The sequence below is a fragment of the Tribolium madens genome, unplaced genomic scaffold (genome assembly GCF_015345945.1).
Source record: "Tribolium madens isolate multiple individuals breed KSU strain unplaced genomic scaffold, Tmad_KSU_1.1 Scaffold_7;HRSCAF=85;Tcas5.2_LG10, whole genome shotgun sequence".
Classification (NCBI taxonomy): Eukaryota; Metazoa; Arthropoda; class Insecta; order Coleoptera; family Tenebrionidae; genus Tribolium; species Tribolium madens.
Window position 1 is genome coordinate 5,361,112 of NW_025401050.1, and position 23,966 is coordinate 5,385,077.

At 30.7% G+C, this 23,966-nt stretch overlaps 5 protein-coding genes across 6 annotated transcripts in view; 1 reads left to right on the plus strand and 4 right to left on the minus strand.

Moving 5' to 3' along the window:
• Positions 1–6,735, minus strand: part of LOC123009955 — a 9,346-nt gene extending 2,611 nt beyond the window's left edge. Inside the window, exons 1-2 of the mRNA XM_044406551.1 lie at positions 6,642–6,735; positions 672–849 (exon numbers count right to left, since the gene is read on the minus strand). Coding sequence (XP_044262486.1) covers positions 672–849 — 178 coding nt within the window. The 5' untranslated portion in view covers positions 6,642–6,735. The remainder of the gene's footprint in view (positions 1–671; positions 850–6,641) is intronic.
• A 4,852-nt stretch (positions 6,736–11,587) lies between these two features.
• LOC123009940 lies at positions 11,588–15,450 on the minus strand. The gene is made up of 4 exons (XM_044406529.1): positions 15,316–15,450; positions 14,922–15,266; positions 14,727–14,873; positions 11,588–12,109 (listed from the first exon to the last, which is right to left on the minus strand). Exons 1-4 carry the CDS (start codon positions 15,433–15,435, stop codon positions 11,945–11,947), a joined length of 777 nt encoding a protein of 258 aa, XP_044262464.1. The 5' UTR covers positions 15,436–15,450; the 3' UTR covers positions 11,588–11,944.
• A 2,306-nt stretch (positions 15,451–17,756) lies between these two features.
• LOC123009872 (inositol polyphosphate 1-phosphatase) lies at positions 17,757–21,731 on the plus strand. 2 transcript variants are annotated; one of them, XM_044406421.1, is made up of 3 exons: positions 17,757–18,007; positions 18,800–19,070; positions 19,124–21,731. In XM_044406421.1, the coding sequence occupies exons 1-3, from the start codon at positions 17,807–17,809 to the stop codon at positions 19,678–19,680; spliced, it is 1,029 nt and encodes a 342-aa protein (XP_044262356.1). In that variant the 5' UTR covers positions 17,757–17,806; the 3' UTR covers positions 19,681–21,731. The 2 variants fall into 2 exon arrangements, with proteins under 2 accessions (XP_044262356.1, XP_044262357.1); XM_044406422.1 differs by having other exon boundaries at positions 18,809–19,070; positions 19,124–21,729.
• LOC123009873 (venom protease-like) lies at positions 19,676–21,237 on the minus strand. The gene is made up of 7 exons (XM_044406423.1): positions 20,970–21,237; positions 20,835–20,924; positions 20,729–20,794; positions 20,584–20,681; positions 20,428–20,531; positions 19,952–20,378; positions 19,676–19,844 (listed from the first exon to the last, which is right to left on the minus strand). The coding sequence occupies exons 1-7, from the start codon at positions 21,037–21,039 to the stop codon at positions 19,686–19,688; spliced, it is 1,014 nt and encodes a 337-aa protein (XP_044262358.1). The 5' UTR covers positions 21,040–21,237; the 3' UTR covers positions 19,676–19,685.
• On the minus strand, positions 21,233–23,921 carry LOC123009866 (A-kinase anchor protein 17A). The gene is made up of 5 exons (XM_044406415.1): positions 22,749–23,921; positions 22,477–22,684; positions 22,374–22,430; positions 22,150–22,324; positions 21,233–21,785 (listed from the first exon to the last, which is right to left on the minus strand). The coding sequence occupies exons 1-5, from the start codon at positions 23,669–23,671 to the stop codon at positions 21,268–21,270; spliced, it is 1,881 nt and encodes a 626-aa protein (XP_044262350.1). The 5' UTR covers positions 23,672–23,921; the 3' UTR covers positions 21,233–21,267.
• Positions 23,922–23,966: the final 45 nt, after the last annotated feature.

A 23,966-nucleotide genomic window follows, 5' to 3' on the forward strand; every position in this document is an offset into this window, starting at 1 on the left:
CAGAGTTATAATTATTACTTTAAGTAATTTTAATTAATCATTTGTATTAGAGACTCAAGTACATGAGTATTATTCCAAATAAATACAGTTGGCTACAGAAGTAATGTCATTTTTAAAAATATGATATGTTATTTTATTAAGTTATTATGCTAGTCATAAACGTGCTGCTTTGTTCAAATACATGAAACTATTATAATTTAACAGATATTAATTCGATATTTAGCCAACACTCTGTGTAATTTCAATCATTAAAATTATTGGTGGAAATAAAATATGAGAAAAATCACTTATTTTTTAACAAAATTGTGGTAAAAATTGTTAAAAAATTTGAGTACAAGCAATTACAAAACTAAAGAGATTTTTTTAAGCCAAAAAAGGATTTTTTTATTGAATGAAATGTCGAAGCGAAATAATAAATTCAAATAAAACCAGATTAATGTGAAAAAGTGAGGTCACAAACTGAAAACGCATTCATAATTAAAAAAAATTTGTCGTTTTGAGTGACAGTCCACTGTAACTAGATCTAGTAACGAGCATGACCAACTATGATGCTGTATAGACAGAAAATTACATTAATTAATTTAATGCAACTTAAACACATTGAGCGTGCAAAACTAATGTAAATTAAATTTGTTTCCATCGTGGGTAATAAAAAAAATGCGTTTTTTTACCTGGATTGTATATGTTTTGTTGTAAGTTTCGTTGACTGTGATCATCCGGATGTCTTCTGATCGCAATTTCCGGCATCGAAATGGACATATCCTGCCACAGGGGCCCTTCCAAGGGCTCCATCGGTCGTCCATCGATCACAACAACGTACAACAAACTCGTCATTATTATTCGCCACATCTGCAACACAAGGGACACCATTAGCGTCTCGAAATCCGGTTATAGACTCTCTTTAAATTCAGATTCAGGTGCGAGAACGCTTTATTACATAATCCAAATTGAAAGCGTGGCTTTTTGCCTTATCGATGTATAATGTAGCTTATTCGTGACATTCGCCTAATTCGGATTAAGTGACTTGAAAGCATTTAGTAGCAATGCAATTAGAGAAAAAATTTACAACACGAGGAGAAAGGGGCTAATTTAGTGGACGAGAGTAAAACGTCAAACTATTAATTATCGATTTGGACGTGTGTGATGGAGTCGATTGAATGAAAGGATTCTTGTGGGTGACAGATTGGGGCTTTATTGCAAGCGAACGATGAAATTTTTTTAACCAATTCAGACTTTTTTCGCGTAAATCTCAAATTTAACATATTTTGATAAAAGTATAATGGACAAACAATTCGGAAATAGAGTATATCTATGATGACATTCAATTTTAATTCTGACACTTATTTAATTTAAATAAAATTGCAATTTGAATGTTTTTGTCAAATTTTAAGATGCCATATTTTTAAAAATATGTATACAAGGTGTTTTTTTTGTTGCAAGCAGTAAAGTGGACGGTTATATCATAACAAAATCTTAAACCAATTCAGAGTTTTTTCGCGAAAATGTCAAATATGACATATTTCCACAAAAGTATATTATAGACAAACAATTCTGAAATAGAGTATACCAAACAAATTAATCAATTTGAATATATTTCCAAATTTTAAAGTGCCATATTTGGAAAAAATGTATACAGAGTGTTTTTTGTTGGAAGCATTAAAATCGACGGTTATATCATAGAAAGGAATAATACTTATCTGTGCAAATAAAATAAAAACTTAAGTTAGTCACCATAATTCACAAAAGATAATAATTATATTTTGAAAAAAATGGTTTTGTTTTAAAAATAAATTATACACAAACAATTCGGAAATTTGGTATATTTGTGATAAATAATTTTAATTCTGACACTAATGTAACTTCACTTTGAACATTTTTATTAATTTTTAAGGTAACATATGTATGGAAAAAATGTGTACAGAGTGAGTCACAAAGGTTTTTTTGTGTATGAAAGAAAAAAAAACATATGAAAGATATAAAAACTTGTTTTTTTTTGTTTTGCATTTTTTTCAGACATGAGGATATTGCCTTGACATAAATAAATTATAGACAAGCAATTCGGATATGGAGTATATTTATAATAACACTCTGGTAAATTAATTAAGTTTAAATTAATATTATTATTGTAATTATTGTGATTAAGTAATACAATAGGTAATTTAATAGTTTATTATCTTATTTTACTACAAAAGTTATTATTTGTTTCCGTTGTTGAATTTTGAATATGTACAGGGTGGGTTTTAAAAGTCCTCATTTTTTTTGTTTAATTTTTTACATAAAAAGTATACTTTTCTCCATTTATTTCACATAAGAAACCAATGATTTTCTAAATAAAAATAGTTGTCTTAAAAAAATTAATTATAGGCAAACAATTCTGTAATATGGTATACTATAATGGATACTCAAATTAATAAATTTTAAATAATTAATCCAAACACTTATGCAAATTTAATAAAATTGCAATTTGAAAATTTTGCTTAATCTCTAAATGCGATGCGCCAGAACAAGCGCACCAAAGAAAAATGCCATGTAAGATAAGATACCAGGAACATGGAAAATATGTTAAAAAAAGTCTATCTATAAAAATTTTGAGGTTATTTATTATATCTTTTGACTCCATTTATTTCTGTTGAAAAAATAATTTTCCTAGTTTTTTTTGATACAGGCTATTAGAAGAAAAAACAAGGAAGCTGTATCCTAAATTGTAACTTTGTTCAATGTTATTTGTATTGGCAAAATATTTGTACGTTTACTAAATAATTGTAAAAAAAAACATGTACAAGATCATCAGTATTATTAAATAGACATAAAAAATGTCAAATGTCAAAAAATAAATGTCAAAATTTTTTTAAAGATAGGGATTGTTTAATTTGTTTTTCCATGTTCCTGGTATCTTATCTTACTTAAAATTTTTTTCTGGGGCGCGAGTTCTGGCGCACCCTGTATGGGAAAAATACAGGCTGAGTAATAAAAATTTTCAATTTCTGTGATTGTATTTAATTAACTAATAATTTAAAGAATTTTCTTAATTTTTTTTAGTACAAAAAACTAAAAACTATTTTCTTTATTGAAATCTGAGATACAATATGTAAACAGAAAATACCTAAATACAGGGTAAATAAAAAAAATGCAGTTTTCAGAAAATTACCAGTACAAAAATTAATATCTTTTTAGCCTAAAATTACTACAAAATTGTGTATATTTGAGAAAGACAGTTTTCTGTACTTAGTTTATAGAAGAAAATAATAATTTTTAATACTGCCACTTTCCCATTCAAAATTGCTTCATTTAAGGATGTTTTTATAAATCATATGTAAGTTTTTTTCTAACGCAAGTGAAAAATTGCTCTTTTCTTCTTATGTCAATAAAAAAATACACAAAAACTCGTACTTTTCTCCCGAATTTGTTATCTATACTAGTTTAGCATATTGTTGACGTTTCAACGCCTCCTACATAACTCCATTTCCCAAACTTTGAAATTTCTCCCCGAATAAAAGCGAGTTTTTATTAAATGAGCGAACATCCCGCATTGCATTTTTCTCCCCATTTCCTCGATGTTTATCGCCTTTAAAACCGAACAAAACCCAAAGCCAGTCATTGTCGAAAATACCCCATTCGGATGCAGCAAGCGAACCATAATCATATCGCCATAAATGCAAATCGGACACTTTCCTAAGCCCACGTCTCGACTCTACGAAACTTTAATCGTGTGTTTAACTCGAATCTAGTTGGCTTCGTGATGAAAAAGTTGAATTTTGATGGAGAGACGCATTGAAGAGAAAGCTATAAAGCTATAGAAATCCGGTGATAGTAAACATTTTTTCGCTGAAAAGAGGGCGTTGAGTAACCTAGTGACCCCATACAATAAAATAAGTTTCAAAAGACGTGGCCGCAGGCCACGGGCAAATCACTTCCGAAACACCCCCCGTACAATCTTATATCGGGTGTGTCACAATTGAGGACCCCAGGATGGGGATTTTGTGTTTTTGTACTAGTTGGCAAAACTGTATCGCCTCGAAATTCGTTGAAGTTTGAAAGGGGTCAAATTTTCCAGGACTGTACTCTACTTTCTGACAGACATACAAGGTGTGTCAAAAAATTTTTACCTAATTTTTGTTAAATTAATAAAGGAGAAATTGTTCAAATCCAATTATAGCGAAAAGGAGTGTATCAAAGTGCGGCAACTCGACTCAAACAAGTGTAAATTGTGCAAATGTCACATCAATCAATTCAGAATTAAATTTACGAATGCAGGAATTTAGATGAATTAATGGCAGTTAAAAGCACTCTCGAGGACTAAAAATACCGCGATTTTTTTTTCATCTTCTTAAATTCACATACGGAAATGTCTTGCTTGACACTTCATCTTTCAAACTAAACCTCTATAAGCCAACAAGTCCTTGAATATCGTCCAATTTGTTCAAGGGATTTGCGAGGATGTGCTGGCTTCGACTCGATCAATTACCTTTACAGAATAGGAAAATTAACAGTAATTTTTAATAGTTCTTATTTTATGACTCACCTAGTAGATTACGAAAATTAATAAAAAAAATTATAAAATAAGTACTTTTTTAACTGGATTTTCTAGTGTAGAAAAGTTCAAACAATACGTGATCAAATGTTTAGCTCTTTATTGACACAGATATTATAACAGATTTTTTCTATAATCAAAATAGAATAATTTGGAACAAGGTTTCAGTTCCTTATAATTATTTTTATTTTATATTTTTGTTGTATTTTTTTGGAGAACACGTAGTCTCGCCAAGATTTTTTCTATTACCTACCGTAAAAAATCTAAATTTTTAAAACAACTGCTAGTTACTATCATATTGTCATGAAATTTTTTATTAAAGTTTTTAAAATTAAAATATTATTTTGTTCAAATACATACAATATAGCATACCATATTTTTTGTACGACTCAACAAAACTTTAAAATAAAAAAAATTAAAACGGTAATAATTTCTCTAATTTTTCTTACATGCAGAAATTCACAGTATACAATAAAAAAAATCCCTCACTTTGATAACATCTAAANTTAATTTTTTTATATTAAAATTGAATATTTTTTATTCTTTTACTTAAAAAAACGCTATTCTTTATTCTTGTTTTTACACGAAATGAAGTGATAATTAGTTTACAATACGTGTGATATACATTTTTTCCTACTACCTACATTAGAAAAATCATAAGTAACGAAATAACAGTGTTAACTGTTAACTGCTTCATTCTTTATGATTATTTTTAAATTTTTTGTTGTATTTTTTTCTTATAGTACACGTAGTCTTTTTTTTCTACAGTTAAAACATCTAAAATAAAAAATAAAAATTTTTGAGACTACATTTTTTTCATATAGACATAATTTTTTTATTGGAGTTTTTAAAACCATTACATTATATGCATACAATAAACAAGCAAAACATGCGAATTTTTTTCTACGACTCGCAAAAGCTAAAAATATGTTTTTTAAACCGTATTAATTTTTGTTATATGTGGAAATTCACAGTATGGTACCTAACACCGTTTTTTCTCACCCTTATTCGAAATCTCATTTTTTTTACTTTCCAAAAATGCCACTTTTTTACGTCTTTGCATAAATTAAAGTCAAAAAATTGTTTACAACACGTGTGGCATACAATTTTTTTTCTACTATCCAACATTTGTAAAATCATAAAGTAAAGAAACGGTGTTACTGTTAACTATTCCTTACAATTCTTTGTTTTCACTTTAAAAATGTTTTCTTTAAAAATCTTTATAATTAATTTTTCTAATTTTTTTTTAATTTAGAAATTCACAGAATACAATACATTTTTTTCTTTCACCTTTATCTACATGAAATATCTACAATAAAAAAATCCGGACTACTTTTATTTTTTTTCTCATTTTTGCTATCTTTTATTTATAACTTTACACAAAATAAAATTATGATTTGTTCATAATACGTGTGGTATACAAATTTTTTCTACCATCTGCATTTGAAAAATTATAAAGTCGAAAAACTGTGTTAATTTTCAATTAAATTGGGTTGATTTTGCGTTGTATAATGAAAATTGTTGCTTTCCTCCTCAAAATAAGCGCAGAAAAATTATTAACAAATTGGTGTATTTGAGATGTTTCCCAATCTGAATTTCTAATACTTCTTTTCTTATTATTTTTTTGCACGAATGTCGCATTAAACCAGCTTTCTTTTTAATAAAAATCAAAAAGTTGAACAAAACACGCAAAATTGCACCACATTTATCAAATTTTTTTATTTTTTTTCTCATAAATTTTGATTAAGTAGGATTCAGGTACGATAATAGAGGATTGATCACACATTTAATTTCGATTTTATGAAGCTTTTAATGAGAGCAATCAGTCAAAATGTTCAATAAAGCGAAAGATAGATAATAAATGTATTTTGATTCTATTAGGTGCGTGTGTTAAATCACGTGACAAACTAATTAAAATTGTAAATTAATTAATTACTTACGTCCATTTAGCGTTTTGTCATCAATTAATTAATTCCACAAAACCCGAATTAAATTAAATCAAAAACAAAATGAGAGAGAAAATGAGAAAATTAATTTTTCTTCTTGACATTTCACGAATTCGATCAAAATTGTGTAAATTAGTGATAAGTCAGGTGTGTTTTCGACTTACGGTTAAGTCCGGTCCTGCTTCGTAAATTTTCCACACAAATAACAACGACCACTACAGCCGAATACCGGAATGTCACTACCAGTAAGGTACTAAAGCACCTAAATTTGAAAAGTTTGTGATGCTGCGAAACGCAGTTTTGATACTAATCACAACTTGTTGCATTGGGATTATAGACGTTTGCGATCAAAACTTGCTACCAACACCTGTAGAATGCATCCCTCTGTCGGAGCTTTTCGGCCGAAAGCTCGCAGCTTTTCAGCGATTTTTAATTCCGGCCGACGTGCGAATTATTTTACACAAAATGCGACCAGATTCGATTTGAGTGCTTTGTTTTTGACGATTTGCATTTAAAAAGCACGAAAAATCGAACAAAATCAAAAAAAAATTGTAAATAAAAGAGAGATTTGATTAAAATTTATTTTTAAAGCACGGTTTTAAGTGCCGAAATGAGTCATTTAAACAGTTAGTAACAATTTTTTTACACAGATGGTTGCAATGTAACAACGTCATACCAGGTGGATAAAAAGTATGGAACCAAACGTTTTTTGCTTAAACTATTTATTTTTTGTATAAAGTACAAAAAAAAATATGATATTTTATCAAGAAGCAAATTTTTCGAAATTGTCTTTTGTTCTTGGATTCTACAATTGTTTTTTTAATAGGCAACCCACTATAAAACAATTTTTCTCATAAAGGTTATGATCTAAGACAATTAACTACTTAAAAAAATTACATAACTTAAAAACAAAACACAAAATTCCGTTCTCAAAATATAATCACATTTTTTATAATATTTTAATTTATATTAATTATTATTTTCTGAAAGCAAATAATTAAAAAAACCGCTTTGATCCATACTTTATATTCACCCTGTATTTATAATTTGTTTATTTTTTCTTTCTTCAATATCTTCATTCTTTTAAAGTATGTGTTTACTTTTTTCTTTCGCTTTTTTTCTTTTTTGCTAGTTTTTATTAGTCAATCGTTTAAGAAAAATACAAAATAATTATAGAGAAATGTACGTAGAATAAAAAATGTACACAAAGAAAAAGAAGACAAACCATCAGATAAAGAAAATAAGTAGAAAGAAAAACTGAGAGAAATCCAAAAAAATAATGAAGCATAGAAAATTTGTAATAAAAAAAACGAAACAAACACATATAATAATGAAAATGCTTTTTTATTGTCAATTTTTACACTGAGAAAAGAAAATGATAATGAGAAAAAACGTACCGAAAGAAAAAGAAAAGAAAATGAACAAGTCGTTCAAAAAAATATAGTTACAAGAAAACTTATGAAATAAAAAGAAAAATTCCCTTGTTTAAAAAGAAGAATATTTTAGAAAAGCTAATAAAAAATGTGAAAAAAAATTGGGTTAATTATTATTTTTTGTAGGCAAATGATTAAAAAACGCTTGGTATCATATTTTATATTCACCCTGTATAATTCAACAATTCTACGAATTACGTGATTTTTTTTTATTAAAACTGAGGAATTTTATCACAGTTGGTAAAAATGTTATTGTTAAAATCACAAATAAATACGCTAACTGTAAAAAACTGGAATTCCATTTTATTTTAGCACTAAAATAGATTTTTGTCACAAATTTTGTAAATTTGAGTGCCGAAATAATTTATTTAAGCACTTGATAATATATTTTTTATACAATTGGTAGCAATGTAATAGGATCAATATTAAAACTTTCATATAGTTTGAAAATTTTGAGGAATTTTACAGTTGGTAGCAATGTCAGAAATTTTAAGCATTACCAGCCTTATAAAAGATAAAATTTCCACTTATTTCACTACTGAAATGAGTGCTTTAATAGACTCATTTAAAACTTTTTAAACAAACTTGACCTTTAGTCGTGTTTCATTTTCAAATTTCACGCTTTTTAAAACGGTTGGCAGCACTGTAGTGTTAAAATTACGAGTACGTCCTTTGAGTACAAAAACATCACTTTTTTACTAAAAAACAACTAAAACAATATTACTAAAATTTTGGCCGTTGTTGGTAACACTGCAGTAAACCATTATCATTGCAATTAAAAATTAAAAAAACATGCAGTTCAATTATTTGTTTATTTAATTTTAAATACAATAAGTGAATTTTAAAAGCAGGGATTTGAGTGGTGTAATTACTCATTTAAGACTTAGTGATACAGTTGGTAGCAATCTAATAACACTAAAAACAGAGACAATGCTACAAACATCATATAATTGTAAAAAGTAATATAAAGTTAAAATTTTGTCACACTTGGTAGCAATGTAATAGGTAATAAAAGCTTAGAAATTTTAAGTGTTACCAATTTTGTAAAAGATAAAATTTCCTCTCGTTTCATCACTGAATTGAGGGTTTTTATATACTTATTTTAAACTTTTTAAACAAACTTCATTTTTAATCGTTGTTGGTAGTTGGTAGCACTATAATTTACTAAAATGTTAAATAATTGAGCCACGGTTGGTTACACTGTAATAAACCACTACTATTGATTGCATTAAAAAAATAGAAAAACATTCATGTTATTTAAAAAAAAAATGAATGCAAAAAATGCCACCAACCTATTAAAAAATAATAAAAATTCGTTTTAATTTAGCACCAAAATTAGTGTTTTAATAAATTTTTGCCGCAAATTTTAAAAATGGAATCAATTCGGTTTTTTGATTTGATTTAAACACTTAGTAATTTATTTTTTAAACAGTTGGTAATGATAAAGTAATGATAAAATTTTAAATAAAAGCCTTGCCTATTGAAAACAGTAATAAAAAAACAAGTACTTTTATTAAATTTTTCAACACTTTTATTAAAAATTTTAAGCGTTACCAACCTTGTAAAAATAAGATTTTCACTCATTTCACCACTAAAATGAGTGCTTTAAAAAAAGAAACTGGTTGCAAAAAGTTTTAGTCTTTACTATTTTTTATTTTAGTATTTAAATTACAAATGCACACTACCAACCTTACAAAATATAAAAATTTTATTTAAGAATTATAATTTTGTCCCTTTATGATAGTATTAAACGTGTTTAAAAAATGAATTTTCGACTTGAGAAAGGTTTTAAATCCTCTAGTGACTCTCCAACGTCACAAATATCCCCCAAATTCCCTCGGGACGTTTGAGAGATTATTTTATTATTGTCCATTTGTAAAACTTTTAAGTTAACGGCCGTTAAGAAGTTTTATCGCTTTCGGATACAACATAAACTTTCATTCGACGTAATTGAGATGTTGATAAATCCGGAGAGGAAGAAAAGGAGAAAAAAATTACGAGTTATTTACCTGGGATAAATAAGACAATAAGTTGTGTTGGTTTTCCCATTCGAATATTTTTTTAGCCGATGAATTCGTAGTGGAGCATAAACCATGAAATTATATTTGCTTATTTGATCATCTTTTACAAAAATGAGACGACGCAAATAAGGGTATTTGTCAATCGTAGAAAAAATATTGTGGGCAATTCGAGCATTTCTTTTTTTTCCGGAAAGTGTGATCGTGCAAAACAAAAAAAGACAGATAATAGATATGTATAAAAACTGTATGCAATTGGATAAAACAAAAATAACACCTTATACAGTTTCTTTTATTTTATCAAGTTTAGTTCTTATTTCTTCATTAAGCATCAGTATTATAGTACATTATATTATAAGTGATAGAAATGCATCATTATACGCGAGTGAGAATTCTCACGAGTTTCATAATGGTATTTCGATCACGTGTGATATACGACGTTTTATCTTACATGTGCAACTATCCAAAAAACAAAGTTTCATTCAAGTAAAATATTCACCTATAAAAATATAATAGTAAATATAATATATTAGTCAAATTTACTCACTTGTGAGTACTTTATCTCACTTGTGAATAATATTTGATTTCTATCACCGAAAACAATGGTCTAAGGTAGCTCAAAAACTCAACCTGTAAGATAAAATAATTTGTTGAGTGGAATTAAAGAAAAAGGAACAATAAATTTGACATTTTAGTGTTTAAAACGTGAGACAATAAGTTATAGTTATTTGTATCTCAAGGGTAGAAGTTACTTTCCAACACTTGTGTAATACATATAATTTTTCCTACAATCCAGCAAGAAAAACTTCAAAACTAACAATTTTTCTTTATATTTCAGTTTTACCATTAAATCTAGCAATAATTATGTTTTTCTGTTTTTAAAATTTTTACCTTCCTGAGAGGTTACATATATTTTTAATATAATTTTGACAGATGAGAGAGGTAATTGGCCTCTTTCTTTTCAGAAATTAGGATGGAAAAACTTACTTTGTTCGAAACATTTAAAGTCAAAAGTAGCGATATAATTAATGGAAAAAAACAAAAAACACAGCGGCTCAGCGGCCACTTTGATATACATATTGTAATATACAGGGAGCGCCATAACTCGCGCCCAAGAGAAAAAAGCCAGGTAAGGTTAGATACCAGGAACATGGAGAAAATGTTAAAAAAATTCTATCTATAAAAATAAAAATAAAAGTTATGCGAGTTTAAACTTTGCATTTTGACTCTACTTATTTTGTTGGAAAAATAACTTTCTAAGGCTATTAGAAGAGGAAACAAAGTTTAAATCTGTTTAAAGCTATTTGAAGCTTTTATTGTCAAAATTTTTTTTTTTACTAAATAATTATAAAAAAAACACGAAGTCAATAATATTATTAAATACACATAAAAAAATGTCAAATGTCAAAAAATAAATGTCAAAATTTTTTGACAGATTAAATTTTTTAAACATTTCTTCTATGTTCCTGGTATCTTATCTTACTTAAATTTTTTTTCTGGAAAATAAATCAAAAGAAGAGGGAAAATATTCAAAATATTTCCAGTTTATTTATTTTATTCCTGTTAGGAGAAAGACAAAGGATTTTATTTTACATACTTTATTTTTACATAAGACTGAATTAGATTATAAACAATTATTTTTCTTGAAATAAACACTCATTCAATTTCTCAGTAATTTATTCAAACAATAATTGTTACAAATTAATTAATAATTCAAATTATTCATGGCAAAGCTGGGCCATAAGACTGACTCGTTATTAGCTTTGTTCGCGGAGCATTTTTAGAACAAATTCTAAACGGACGTAATCAAAATAAACTTTAGATTGTGTACCGCTCATGAATTTGATGCCTGAACTAGTTCAGGATTGTCACTGCGAACAAAGCTATTCCGCCATTCGCAACGTCACAGAAGTAATTCGAATATTACCTAATTGAAGCTTCACCAATTTTTACCCTTTACCATTTTCTACGCCCTTTACAAGATATAATTATTTTAGAATAAACATATTGCTATCACTAAGGTGCAAGTATTTGCGACAAATCTAACGATATCGTAGTTTTCATAATCCAAGGTAGATAATATTGTAAATCAGTAAATAAATACGAATCTACATCTTCTTCAAACAGCAAAAAAAATCCACTTAAAGCCCCATGACAAACAAGTGGTGTATCTACATGTGGCTAACCAGAAATAAAAATTATCAAAATGTTCAAACATACAGGCTGACTCAGGGGTGTGTAATCGGTTTATAACATTTTTGTTACTTGATACATTGACATGCCGTTTTCAACATTTGGTAGATTTACCAAACAAGTGCATCGTCTAAAATAATTTTTATTATACAGGGTGTCCCAGCAAGTTGGAAAAGGACAAATTGACCTTTAAATAATGAAATTAAAAATAAATTATATAAGACATTGATAGATACTAATTTAGTTCATCGCCTAAAATTATTTTCAACTATGTAGCATGTCTCAAAAATAAGTTACAATACAAACCTGTGTTTTTTTTAATGAAACACTAAATGTTTTTTAGCGTTTTTGGATTTAGATTTTTATGACACTGTTTTTAAGCTAAACTTTTATTGACCGATTTTGCATAGTCTTAAAAATAAGACGGTTTTTTTGACGAAAACATGCGCTTTTTAAAAATTTATTACACAAAAACTAAGACATCTAGAAATATTTTTTTTACTACCACAAAGAAGAAGGTACAAGCTATAAGGTTGTAGCATTTTCTTAGTGTGTTGCTTTTGCAAAGATAAAAAAATGAAGGCGTTTGTCAAAAGTTCAATAACTTAAAAAATTTCAATGGAACACCCAATTTATTGTTTTTGCATTTAAAAAATTATTAAATTGTCTTTCCAAAAATTATTTACTTTTAGGGGTTTATAATCAATAACTTAAAAGATATTTAACGTTAAACATTAAAAAAAAAAATTACTATTGTTTCAGTAGCCAAAGTGTACAGTTGCATAATAGATAGAAGAAATATTACTTAATAATCACATTTGTGTTAAACTGAATCCATTATTCTTTATTTTTACAATAAAATAATTCGAATTTCAGTATTTATAACGACTTTTACAATCTCTGGATAAATCAACAGATAAGTAATCCGTGATGGAATTACTATGGTAGCCATAGTATCAAGAATGCTTAGATATTAATAGGCATTGTTGCTACAATTAATATTAAATGTTAAATATCTTTTCATTTATCAATTCTAAACATAAAAGTTTATTTCTTTAGGTAGACAATTTATCGATCTATTAGATGCAAAAATGAAAAATAGGGTGTCCCATTTAATTTTTTTTAATTATTTAACTTTTAACAAAGTTCTTAATTTATTAATGTTTACAAATGGAAAACACTTGAAGCTACAGCTTTAATTCCGTACTTTCTTCTTTGCAGAAGTAAGAAAAAATTTGTTCAAGCTGTCTTAGTTTTTGTGTAATAAATTTTTAAAAAGTGCATGTTTTCGTCAAAAAATCTTATTTTTAAAACTAAGCAAAATCGACTAATTAAAGTTTCACGTAAAAACATTGTTTTAAAACATTACTTCCAAAAATGCAAAGAAACATACAATGTTTCATTTAAAAAAACACAAGTTTGTATCGTAACTTATTTTTGGAACGTGCTGTATGGTTGAAAATAATTTTAAAGTCTGTTTTTTTATTAAATAGAAATGTCAAACAGTCTTAACGTTGGCACCTCTAACAAATTCATTCATGGTAATTTTAATAAAGAATGTTGGCAGTTCCGGCTTTTGATTTGCTTAAAAAAAATGTCATTAAAAGTCAGCAAAAAATCGTCTAAAAAATTTAGAAATGAAAACACAAAATCGGAGACATATTGAAAACCGCGAACAGTTTTTAATAATTTGAAAACAAAAAGTGTGCAAGCAGAAATCAGAAAAAGACCACCGCTAAAATTTAGCCGCAGATTGTAATGTAGGTTTGCTAAAATTCTGTAACTTTTAGTAAGAAATTTATGAGAATACAACATAAACATCAAAGAGAAAGAACGCAATTAAATTAGTAGGTCTGGTTGCACCGTTTTTAAAAAACGAATTGAAAAAGTAACAATTTTGAAACTAAAGCCGAAGGAGAATTTAGAAAATGCATCAATTTTGAGTTTATTTTAATAAATTACACAAAATTTATTGCTGATTTTCATAAACCCTGCTTGTATCTTTTGCAAAATATCTTTTTTCTGTATAGACACCCTTTTTTATTAAAGTTTTTGTAGTAAGAAGCTGATTTTTGTCCACAACATTGGGGTTCTATCAATATTATTAGCACGGAATTCTGTCTTTGGACAGTAGGTAGTGATCCTTGTTATTCGGTTATAAAGGCTTACAAAGAACAAACACAAAATCAAAATTGCATGAAAACATAACCATATTTTTTTAACAATATTTCTAGGGACAAAAACAAACAAAATTTGTGGCTACGGAAATAAGCTGCTACCAATTTTTTCATCAAAATTTTGACTTGGTAATTTCCATTAAAAAAAACAGACTTTAGGTGATGCGCTAGATTAGTATCTATCAATGTCCTTTACATTTTTTTAAATTTTACTATTTAAAGATCACTAATGGACTTTTTCAATTCGCTAGGACACCCTGTATACAAAGTGTTGCACCACTGTTTTTTTACGTAGAAACTAATAATGTAAGAATATATAGAGTGTTCTATTTAAAAAATGTAACTTTGGTTTACAAATCTGTATACAACACAAACAACAAATTATAGACCGATTACGCACCCCCTTTGGGTCATCTGTAGGTACTTACTTCCCAAGTAGTATTAGGATTTTTAAATACTAATTCACCACAAATCATTCCATATCTATATGTCTCCATAAGCGGCATACTGACATTTGTACACTTTTTGATGCTGACTGGATAAATTGTGGATGATATAACCAGCGAATTGTTTTTCTAAAACCAAACAGCAACATTTTGAACTCTACGAAAAATTGTAATTACCTGAACATATCTGTTCCAGAATACATTGTCACATAATGAAGTAGCAGAAAGGGGCTCAAAATTTAGTGGAATTGGTTGTACATTAGCTCTTTTTTCTAGTTCTAAGATTGCAATGTTGTTGTGTAAATATGGATACACGTATTGTGGATAAACTGATAATTTTGAGATAGAAAAGTTGGTAGAAGAAAGAAAATCAGTTGCTCTAAACTTATAAGGGTCATCACCAAAATCTTCAGGATAATCTATTAAATCAATTAAGCAAGAAGCAGACGTTATCACATGTTTTTGAGTGATGAATGCACCCGAACAAAAGTCGAAGTCTCTGTCAACGATCCAAATTTGAACCTGTTTCAATTTTTCGTTTTTTGATAGAATTGTTTTATTTTTTGCTTACCAAATAAGAATAATCATAGAGATTTTCTTGGTTTCTAGGGATTGGCAAATAATGGCTTTCTGTCCCATGCGTTAGTTTCAGAAACAAAACCAACAATAGTTTTAATTTGAAATGAATCATTGTGCAACTTGAAAATTCTACATAAAATGACTAAATCATATTAAACGTTTTTCTTTTTATACTATCTTAATTTCAGATGATGTAAATAAATTCGAAATACGTACCAAATTGCTATCTCTTTCCAACATTTATAAACAGCCTTGTTGTTCTCTCCCTTTGCGTTAGGTTGGTCAGGTGATTTATCTCACTTTAACAAATGTGACACAGAGCTAGTGACGTACGTCAAAAGTGTGTCATACTGTCACGTAGGTTATTTACTTATTTGTAATTTCACTTTTATTGAGGAAAACTGTTTTGTGACTAATATTTAAACCCTCATCATCATAACAATCGTCATTTAAGCCCTATTAAAACCTAATACCAGGAAGAAACGTTAATTTTTTAATACCAAAATGTCAGAAGCTGTCAAATATCAAAAACAGACGGAGACCATGTTGTGTTCTTAATTCACACTACCCCACCAGCAATTTAAAGAAAAATAAACTGTTTTTATTTTATGGCTAAAGACATCAAATTTTCAATTTTTTTTTAGTTTTTATAAACGTTAATTTTTCTTTATCTTTTTTTTTTGTTTTTTCAATTGCTTATTTTTTGATTTAATAAAACGAAAAGTATATCGGTAAGAAAAGACAACTAGTTTTGCACATTTCTCTCTTTTCACCAATGTATAGCAGAGGAACTTTTTTCTTATTTTGATCTAAGAAATCACCTCCCCAAAATCTATTTAATAATACTGATGATACGTTTTTTACAATTGTTTAATAAAGGTACAAAAATTTTGCCAATAAAAGCCACAAATAACATTAAAGAAAGTTACAATTTAGGATACAGCTTCCTTGTTTCCTCTTCTAATAGCCTGTAGCAAAAAAACTTGGAAAATTATTTTCCAAAAGAAATAAATAGTCAAAATTTAAACTCCCATAACTTCGAAATTTTCATAGATAGATACATATATACAGCGTGAATATAAAGTATGGAACCAAGCGGTTTTATTTTTAATCGTTTGCCTCCAGAAAATAATAATTAATATAAATTAGAGTAATATAAAAAATGTGTTAACCAAAAATATAAATTATAAAAAAATTAAAAAAGAATCCTTATAACAAATGTTTATTTAAATTTGGTGTCATAGTTGGCGGTGATGAGTGTGTTGTGAACGGACCACAATTTTTAATACGCCTGACGAGGTGTCAAATGTTAGATTGATAACTTTCAGTCCGATGGTTTGTTCACAATCAGACTTTCATGGATAGCTTTGACGGGAACTTAAAACACCTGTCATAATTGTTCTACATATTAGGGTTACTAGATTTTACTAACTTTTATTATATTTTTTTCAACTTTAATAATTTTTTATCTTTGGGACACCTTTATATGACTAAAGTTCCACAATTGTATATTTGCATATTTTTAGTTCTATTTTTGCCTCACAGTTTTTAACTTAGGTAAGTTTGTTTTTTTTGCAACTTTTTTTGTTTCTTCTACTGTATACGAATTTTGTTTTGATAGAACTTGAATGATATGTAGATAACTGTAATTCTTTAAATCGTCTCTTTAAAAAACATAGATACTCGTAGATATTTAAAAAAAAAATTAAAATTTTGCAAAACAAATAAAAAGTTCAAAAAACTTATTCATTGAAAAAATAAATAGTTAAAGCAAAAAACGTTTGGTTTCATAGTTTTTGATCAGCTGATAATATCTTTGTAATTTTTGAGCCAGAATTTAAAAAAATTAGTAAAACATTTTTTATTTTCGGCACAAAGTTTTAAGGTGATCATCAGTATTTTGAAACTTTTTATTTTCCCTCTGCATTAATTTTTTTCAGTTTTTTTGCTTTTTGTTTTTCTTTTTTTCTCCTATTTATTTGATTATTTCTAACGATGGTCGTAATTTATTTATTTAACTAAATAAAAAATTGGGTTTTGCTACAATTTTTCAAGGAAATCCGCATTTTCTGCGCTCTTTGGCCAACTTCACATAAATAAATCTGTTTCCGTGGATATTGAATGCATAAAATTTGCTTCCATTGAAAGCTTATCCCCTTTGAAGTTCCAATAACTAAATAAAATTAATTTTTCCATCCAGTTCATGAACATTTTCTATCATATATTCCGTTTTAAAAATATCGAGACAATAAAACTTGTTTTGAAACGCAACCTTTCGATTCATCTCCAATAATAAAAAATTTAAACTCCTAAAGAAAAATTTTACAACCAATAACCGACTCAACTTTCACATTTCACTAAAAGAAATTCAAAACTATCAATATTTGAAGCGCGACCCGAATCGACGCAGAAATCAATACGCATCGCATCGACTCACAATTCCTGCTACTTTTGCAGGAAAATCGCATTTGTGAGGTTAAGTCATGGATTTGTTGCAGGAATTGATCATAGTTTCGGAAAAAGCGGCAAATATTGCCCGATTGTGCCGCCAAAACCACCACTTGTTCAATCTTCTCATCCAGAAGAAGAGCGAAAGAGAGGCAAATTCGCGATTTGTTGAAGATTTCAAGACTTTGGCCGACGTCCTCATCCAGCAGTTGGTGCAACACGACATTGGCGCAAAAGTAAGAAAAAAGTGAAAAAAATGTGCACAACTAATTGCAATTCCAAAAAATTACATCGTAATTCCAAAAAAATCCATCGAAATTCCAGTAATTCCAAAAAAATCCACCGAAACTCCAGTATGTAATTCCAAAATAATTACACCGAAAGTCCAATAATCCATTGTAGTATCATTGTTTTTCAATTAATTCCTATTATACCAAATTAATTCCTGCAATTCCAACATGTTTTTGTAATTCTAAAATAATTCCTGTAATTACAAATTAATTCCGATAGTTTTAAGAAATTTAAAGTATTTTCAAAAAAAGTTGTCTCCGATAATTCCAAAAATAATTCCAGTAATACCAAAAAATCCAGTAATTCACAAGGAATTCCAAGCAATTTCGATTAAATTCCAAATCTTTTCCAATTACTTGGAAAGAATGTGCACAACTAATTCCACTTTAAAAAATTCCATCGTAATTCCAAAAAATTCCACCGAAATTCCAGCAATTCTGAAATAATTACACCAAAACTTAAATAATTCATCGTAATATAATTTTTTTCCTATAATTCCAACTTAATTTCCGTAATTCTGAAATGATTTCTGTAATTACAAATTATTCCGATAGTTTTAAGAAATTCAAAGTATTTTCAAAAGAAGTTGTCTTCGGTAATTTCAAAAATACTTCCAGTGATTCCAAAAAATCCAATAATTCAAAAAAAAAAAAATTCCAAAAATTTGTACAACTAATTCCAAAATAGCGCCCCCTCAGAGCACATTTATCATTCAATTTTGTGTTTTATCATTGCCGGTAATACAGTTCCCTGCACTCAAATCGTCCATTTTCGGCGAAGAAACCAACACTTTTCTTAACAAACTCGGGGATTCCATCACTGTTGAAATAAAAGACACTCGAGAGGCCACAGCCGACTTGCTCCGTATTGTTTTAAATCAAGATAGCCAAGCTGCGGATTTGTTAGCGCACGAGGTGCATAATGAAGTTTTACTACTCGAGACGAGGCAAAATCCGAGCATTGAGTTTACTCTGGGCGAGGAAATTGGGGTTTGGGTAGACCCAATTGGTGGGTATATCTCCTATTTTATTTATTATTATTGTTATTATTATTATTTTAAGATTCCACAGCCGAGTATATTAACGGGATTGAGGAAACTACTAATGGGATTACTATAAGAGGTTTAAAGTGTGTCACGGTTCTTATAGGGGTTTTTGATAAAAAGACAGGACTTCCTGTGGTGGGGGTAATAAATCAGCCTTGGGGGACTTGTTTCTGGGGGCATCCCCTTGAAACCAACCTCCCTCCAACACCCCCCAGCACCAAAACCGTATGTGTTAGCAGTAGCGAAACACCTGAGGTTATAACCAAACTAACCGAAAACGGTTATAACCTAATTGAGGCGTCAGGTGCCGGTTATAAAATCCTAACGGTTATAACCGGTCAAGCTGATGCTTATATTTTAACAAAAGATACGACTTTTAAATGGGATACTTGTGGCCCTCAAGCCATTTTAAGAGCCCTAGGGGGCGATATTGTCGTCTATGGGGACGCCTTAATAAATAACTCTATAACTAGTGTTACATACACTGAAAAAAAAGTATGTAACTCGGGTGGGATTATTGCATTTAGGAGTGTGGAAATTTTGAATGAATTGATTCGAATTTTGAGGTTATAGTTTTATTATTGAGGCCAAACGATTTTTTCGATCCAAGGTACGTAATATGAGACTCTGGTGTAGACCCCAGGACTGTTTGGGATACCACAAATCTTTCCAAAGGACGTGATCCCGACTAAATATAGGACGTCAATTCGGATTTGAAGGGGACCCCCCGAATCGCCCTAGAAAATAAGAAAATTATGCAACCGATGCAACGTTGCCACATTATTATAAGTTATAATACAGTGTTGCCAAAATAAACGTGTATTTTTACTGCAATGTTGCCAACCTGACACGTGTCTTTCTCGGTGGTGCGACTCCCTGCACATATCTGGCTCTTGTCGTCGATCCCCTTTGACAGGTATTCACTGGCAACGTTGGCGTAATTTTGGCGGCAAATTTGATTTGAAAAATACTCCAAGTCGACTTTCATCAAAATATCGCTCTGGGGACCCTCGACTTCGGTCTTGCCCCATCCTGTCGCAATGAAATTGTAATTGGGCAAGTTTGTCAGGGTTTCCAAACAAATGGGGGCTATAGAAGGGCTAAATTGGACATCCTTGTCCAATTTGATTAAAGCTATATCGTCGTATTGCGCCGGCGCGTGGTAATTCGGGTGTATGATTTTTTGAGACACTGTGTAATCCTGGGCTTGGGCGTCATCTGCCACACTTTGAAGGTCAAGGTCACCGAGTCTAACCTTGACTAATTCACCCCTGAAACAAAACTGTCAAAAATTCGAATTTTGGAAATAAAATGGCGGACAAATTTGATGTTGCTAGGCAATGAGCGGCTGTCAAAACATAACGTTCACTGATTAAACTCCCACCGCAGAGCCATTCAATTGGTTGGCCGTAACCCAAGGCCGCCTAGAATAAAAGAACTAGGGATTTTAGTTTTTTTAGTCAGTGATTGGGTTACCATGTGGGGGAATTCCCGGCTTTGAGAGGCGCTACCACCAAAAATGTAGGTTACAACAGAGGCGCGTTTTTTGATCCGGTGTTTGTACTCTTCACATTCTAGAACAGAATTTGAGTATTTGGGGGATTTCACACTTTGTGGTTACTTGTAGTGGCGGCGCTGACGCGAGTTGGGGGGGTTTGTGTCGGAATGGTTGGTACCGGAAAAGGAACTACAATCAATTAATTAAATTGAGTTAACTGTGTCATTACTAGTGGTTGGTCGATTTGTTTGCACAATGGGGCTTGGGGTGCTGTTCGGAGTCACGATTTTTTTACATCCAGTAGCCGTTTTACAGAAACCTGTAATATTGCCTACGGTAATTGTTTTTTTTTGGGGAGTTTTACCTGATTGTGAGTAAATTTGGGCTTCGTTGAGGGAAATAAAGACAAATAGAGACAATGTAGACCAAATCATGGCGAATTGTAAACTGTTTAAAGGTTATTTTTGTAAGCAAGTTGCGTGAAGTGTCACCGGACGTAAATATTTGGTACAATGCAAAAAATTGGTTTTAATTTGTGTGTTGTTACTCGATAATTTACCAAAATTGTACTTTTGACCTATTTCACGATAATTGAGTAGTTTTATGGGGAATTTCAAAACAAAATAATAGAAAAAAAACTTTATTCAACTCGTAATAAAAAATTATGGCGACTTGGACCACGACCTCCCCTTCTCCCCACTCCTTGGCATCGACCACGACTTAGACCTCCTCCTCAAACTCCTCGGCGAGACAAACTTCGAACTATCCACACTTTTAGACCTCGTTTTTGACCTCCGCGACCTTTTTCTCGTCCTCTTGGGCGTGTACGACCTTGACGATGACCTACTATACGACCGATGTCTCGATTTCGACCTCGAACGACTATAACTCCTCCTTGACCTCGACCTTGTTCGTGACCTTGACCTTCGATCATGCTCCGAGAAGAATTTCGAAAAGTAGCGCATATACTGCTCCTCCATTTCGGGGGAATAATGCGAGTACTTCCCCCGATAACCCCCTCGGTAGCGCGACCGGAAACCCCGACCCCGGAAAGGCCGACCTCGAGACGGACCCGGGAGGGGGTACCGGCCACGAGGGGGGTACACGTGAATAGGGGGCGGGTAAATAGGGTAGTTGTACCACGTGGGGTCGTACACCACTTCAGAGGCAATGTTACGATCTAAAAATCAGAAACAAAAAATTTTGAGATATATACCGGGTGTGTCATTTTTTGTGTATCCTTGAATTGTGCCTTTATTTAATAAGATAACAAAAAACGGTTTTCACAGTGTGATAAAGCTGTGACTAGGCGACGTTTTAGAAACAATTATACATATACAGGGTGTTTCATAACCGTGAAACGAGTTAAAAATTTATTTTTTTTAATGGAACAGCCTGTATTTTTTAACAGTTAGAATTCCCTTTTTGATACAATTAACCAAGTTTGTCACATTCTGTCATTGAAATTTTCATTCTAATGTCATTCTAATGTCAAAAAATATATATGTCATACAAAATTTTCTTATTTTTTTGATTAAAAGTACCTTTTCGGTCATTATCAAGTGATAGAGAAGTATCAGAGCTGGACGAGGACCGACTACGTGATTTTTTTTTGCCCGATAAAATATTTTTTAATACGACTCTGCCCTCAATAGCATTGTGAAGCTTCTGTCGTTGGGTCAAAACTTCTAATTCGCTCATATCTTTGAATCTCTTGAGCTGTAAAATTTAATTACCCAAATTTTGTATTATTTAAAAAAAAACTTACTTCATCCCCACTTGCACTTTTAGTCTTACTATACATATGTAACTCGTCTTTTTTTTCCTAAAACCGAAACAATTTTTTGTGTGGTAAAAAATTTGATTTGTACCTTAATTCGTCTAAATAATTCTTCCACAAGTCTAATAGCTTCGAGTTTGCGCTGAGCTTTAAGCAATTTTTTCTCTTCTTTGGCAATTTTATCGTTAATTTCGTCACAACTATTGATTTTTAGCTTTTCAAGTAGTTTAGCTTTGCGTTTTTGTTCACGTTCTCGCCGTCTTTGCTCCTTTTCACTCTTCAATGTTATTTCTTTTTGCCTATAATTGACACAAGCGGTTAGACACCCGAGGCCGGAAATTTTAAAACATTTTTTAGCCACACCTCTCATCAAGTTCTTTTGTTTTCTTAGCATCCAACTCGTTTTTTTCCTTTTCTTCTTTCTCTCGTTGTTTTTTCACAAGTCTATCTCTCACTATCTCTCTTCGACGTATTGAGGCATCACTCAAGTGCTTCGAACGGTCAAAATCGACCTTAATATTGACACAAAATGCCTCATCTTCCTCTTTTCGGACCAATTTCATCCCTTTAAGGGCATCCATAGTCTTGGTAAACCCGATGTAATCCTTAAATTGGACATAACCCTCGAAAAAATCCTTGTCATCGACCGGATGTGCCTTAATCCCGGAAATGTGGTCTTTCATTTTCTTCCGGTAAGGGTCACACACCGGAATATCCACAAACCGGATTTGTCCGAACTTTTCAAAAATCCGGTAAAACATTTTCTCCGATGGTGTTGCATCCTCGTCTTCGGCTAAATGATAAGGAACGAACCATTTCCGGGGTAAATTAGAGATGTGCACGGTGTCGGGCCTTTGCCCCGGCTTCATCTCGTCCATATCTTTGGCCTCTTGGAAAAACGCGTCCCATTTATGCCTCGTGGGAAATTCAGTCCTCACTTCGCTCGCTTTCACCCGCAACAAATCGGGGAATTCCTTCAATTTGATGGAATTGTTGTCCAGTTTGGACACGACACGCTCTAAGCGAGTCCTATTCTCGAGTTCGGCCTCAAATCGGACCAAGTTGAGAGTAGTTTTGGACACTTTTAGGACACTGAACTCGTCGGGGCTGATCAAAGAGCGCAGTTTTTCCATGATTTCCCAGTGGGAAATGCTCTTTTCCAGCTTTTTTATGTTGGGCAATTGGATGGAGATGGTCAAACAAGCAGCTGGTTTCAGGTAGAGCTGCTGGGGCAGGTAGAGGGGCACCGTGTCCGAGGTGTTGCGACATGGCTGAAACACATTCATGATTAAAGGGGGGCTTGCACGGAAATCAACCCGGGGGCCTCCTCTCAATCATCAATGCTCTAATCACCGACTAAAACAATCTTAATTGAAAAAAAAAAAACACAATAACCCCACTACACAATTGACACTTAAAACGTCAAAATGGCAACGAAAAACCCCAAATTTACAGCGGACCACCCCAGCAATGATCTATCACAACAATTAACACCAAAGTATTTAACTCTGTTGCTTATTATGTGAATTAAGAAGAAAAAACCTGTTATTTTCATGTTTAAAATCACAAAAAAACATTAAT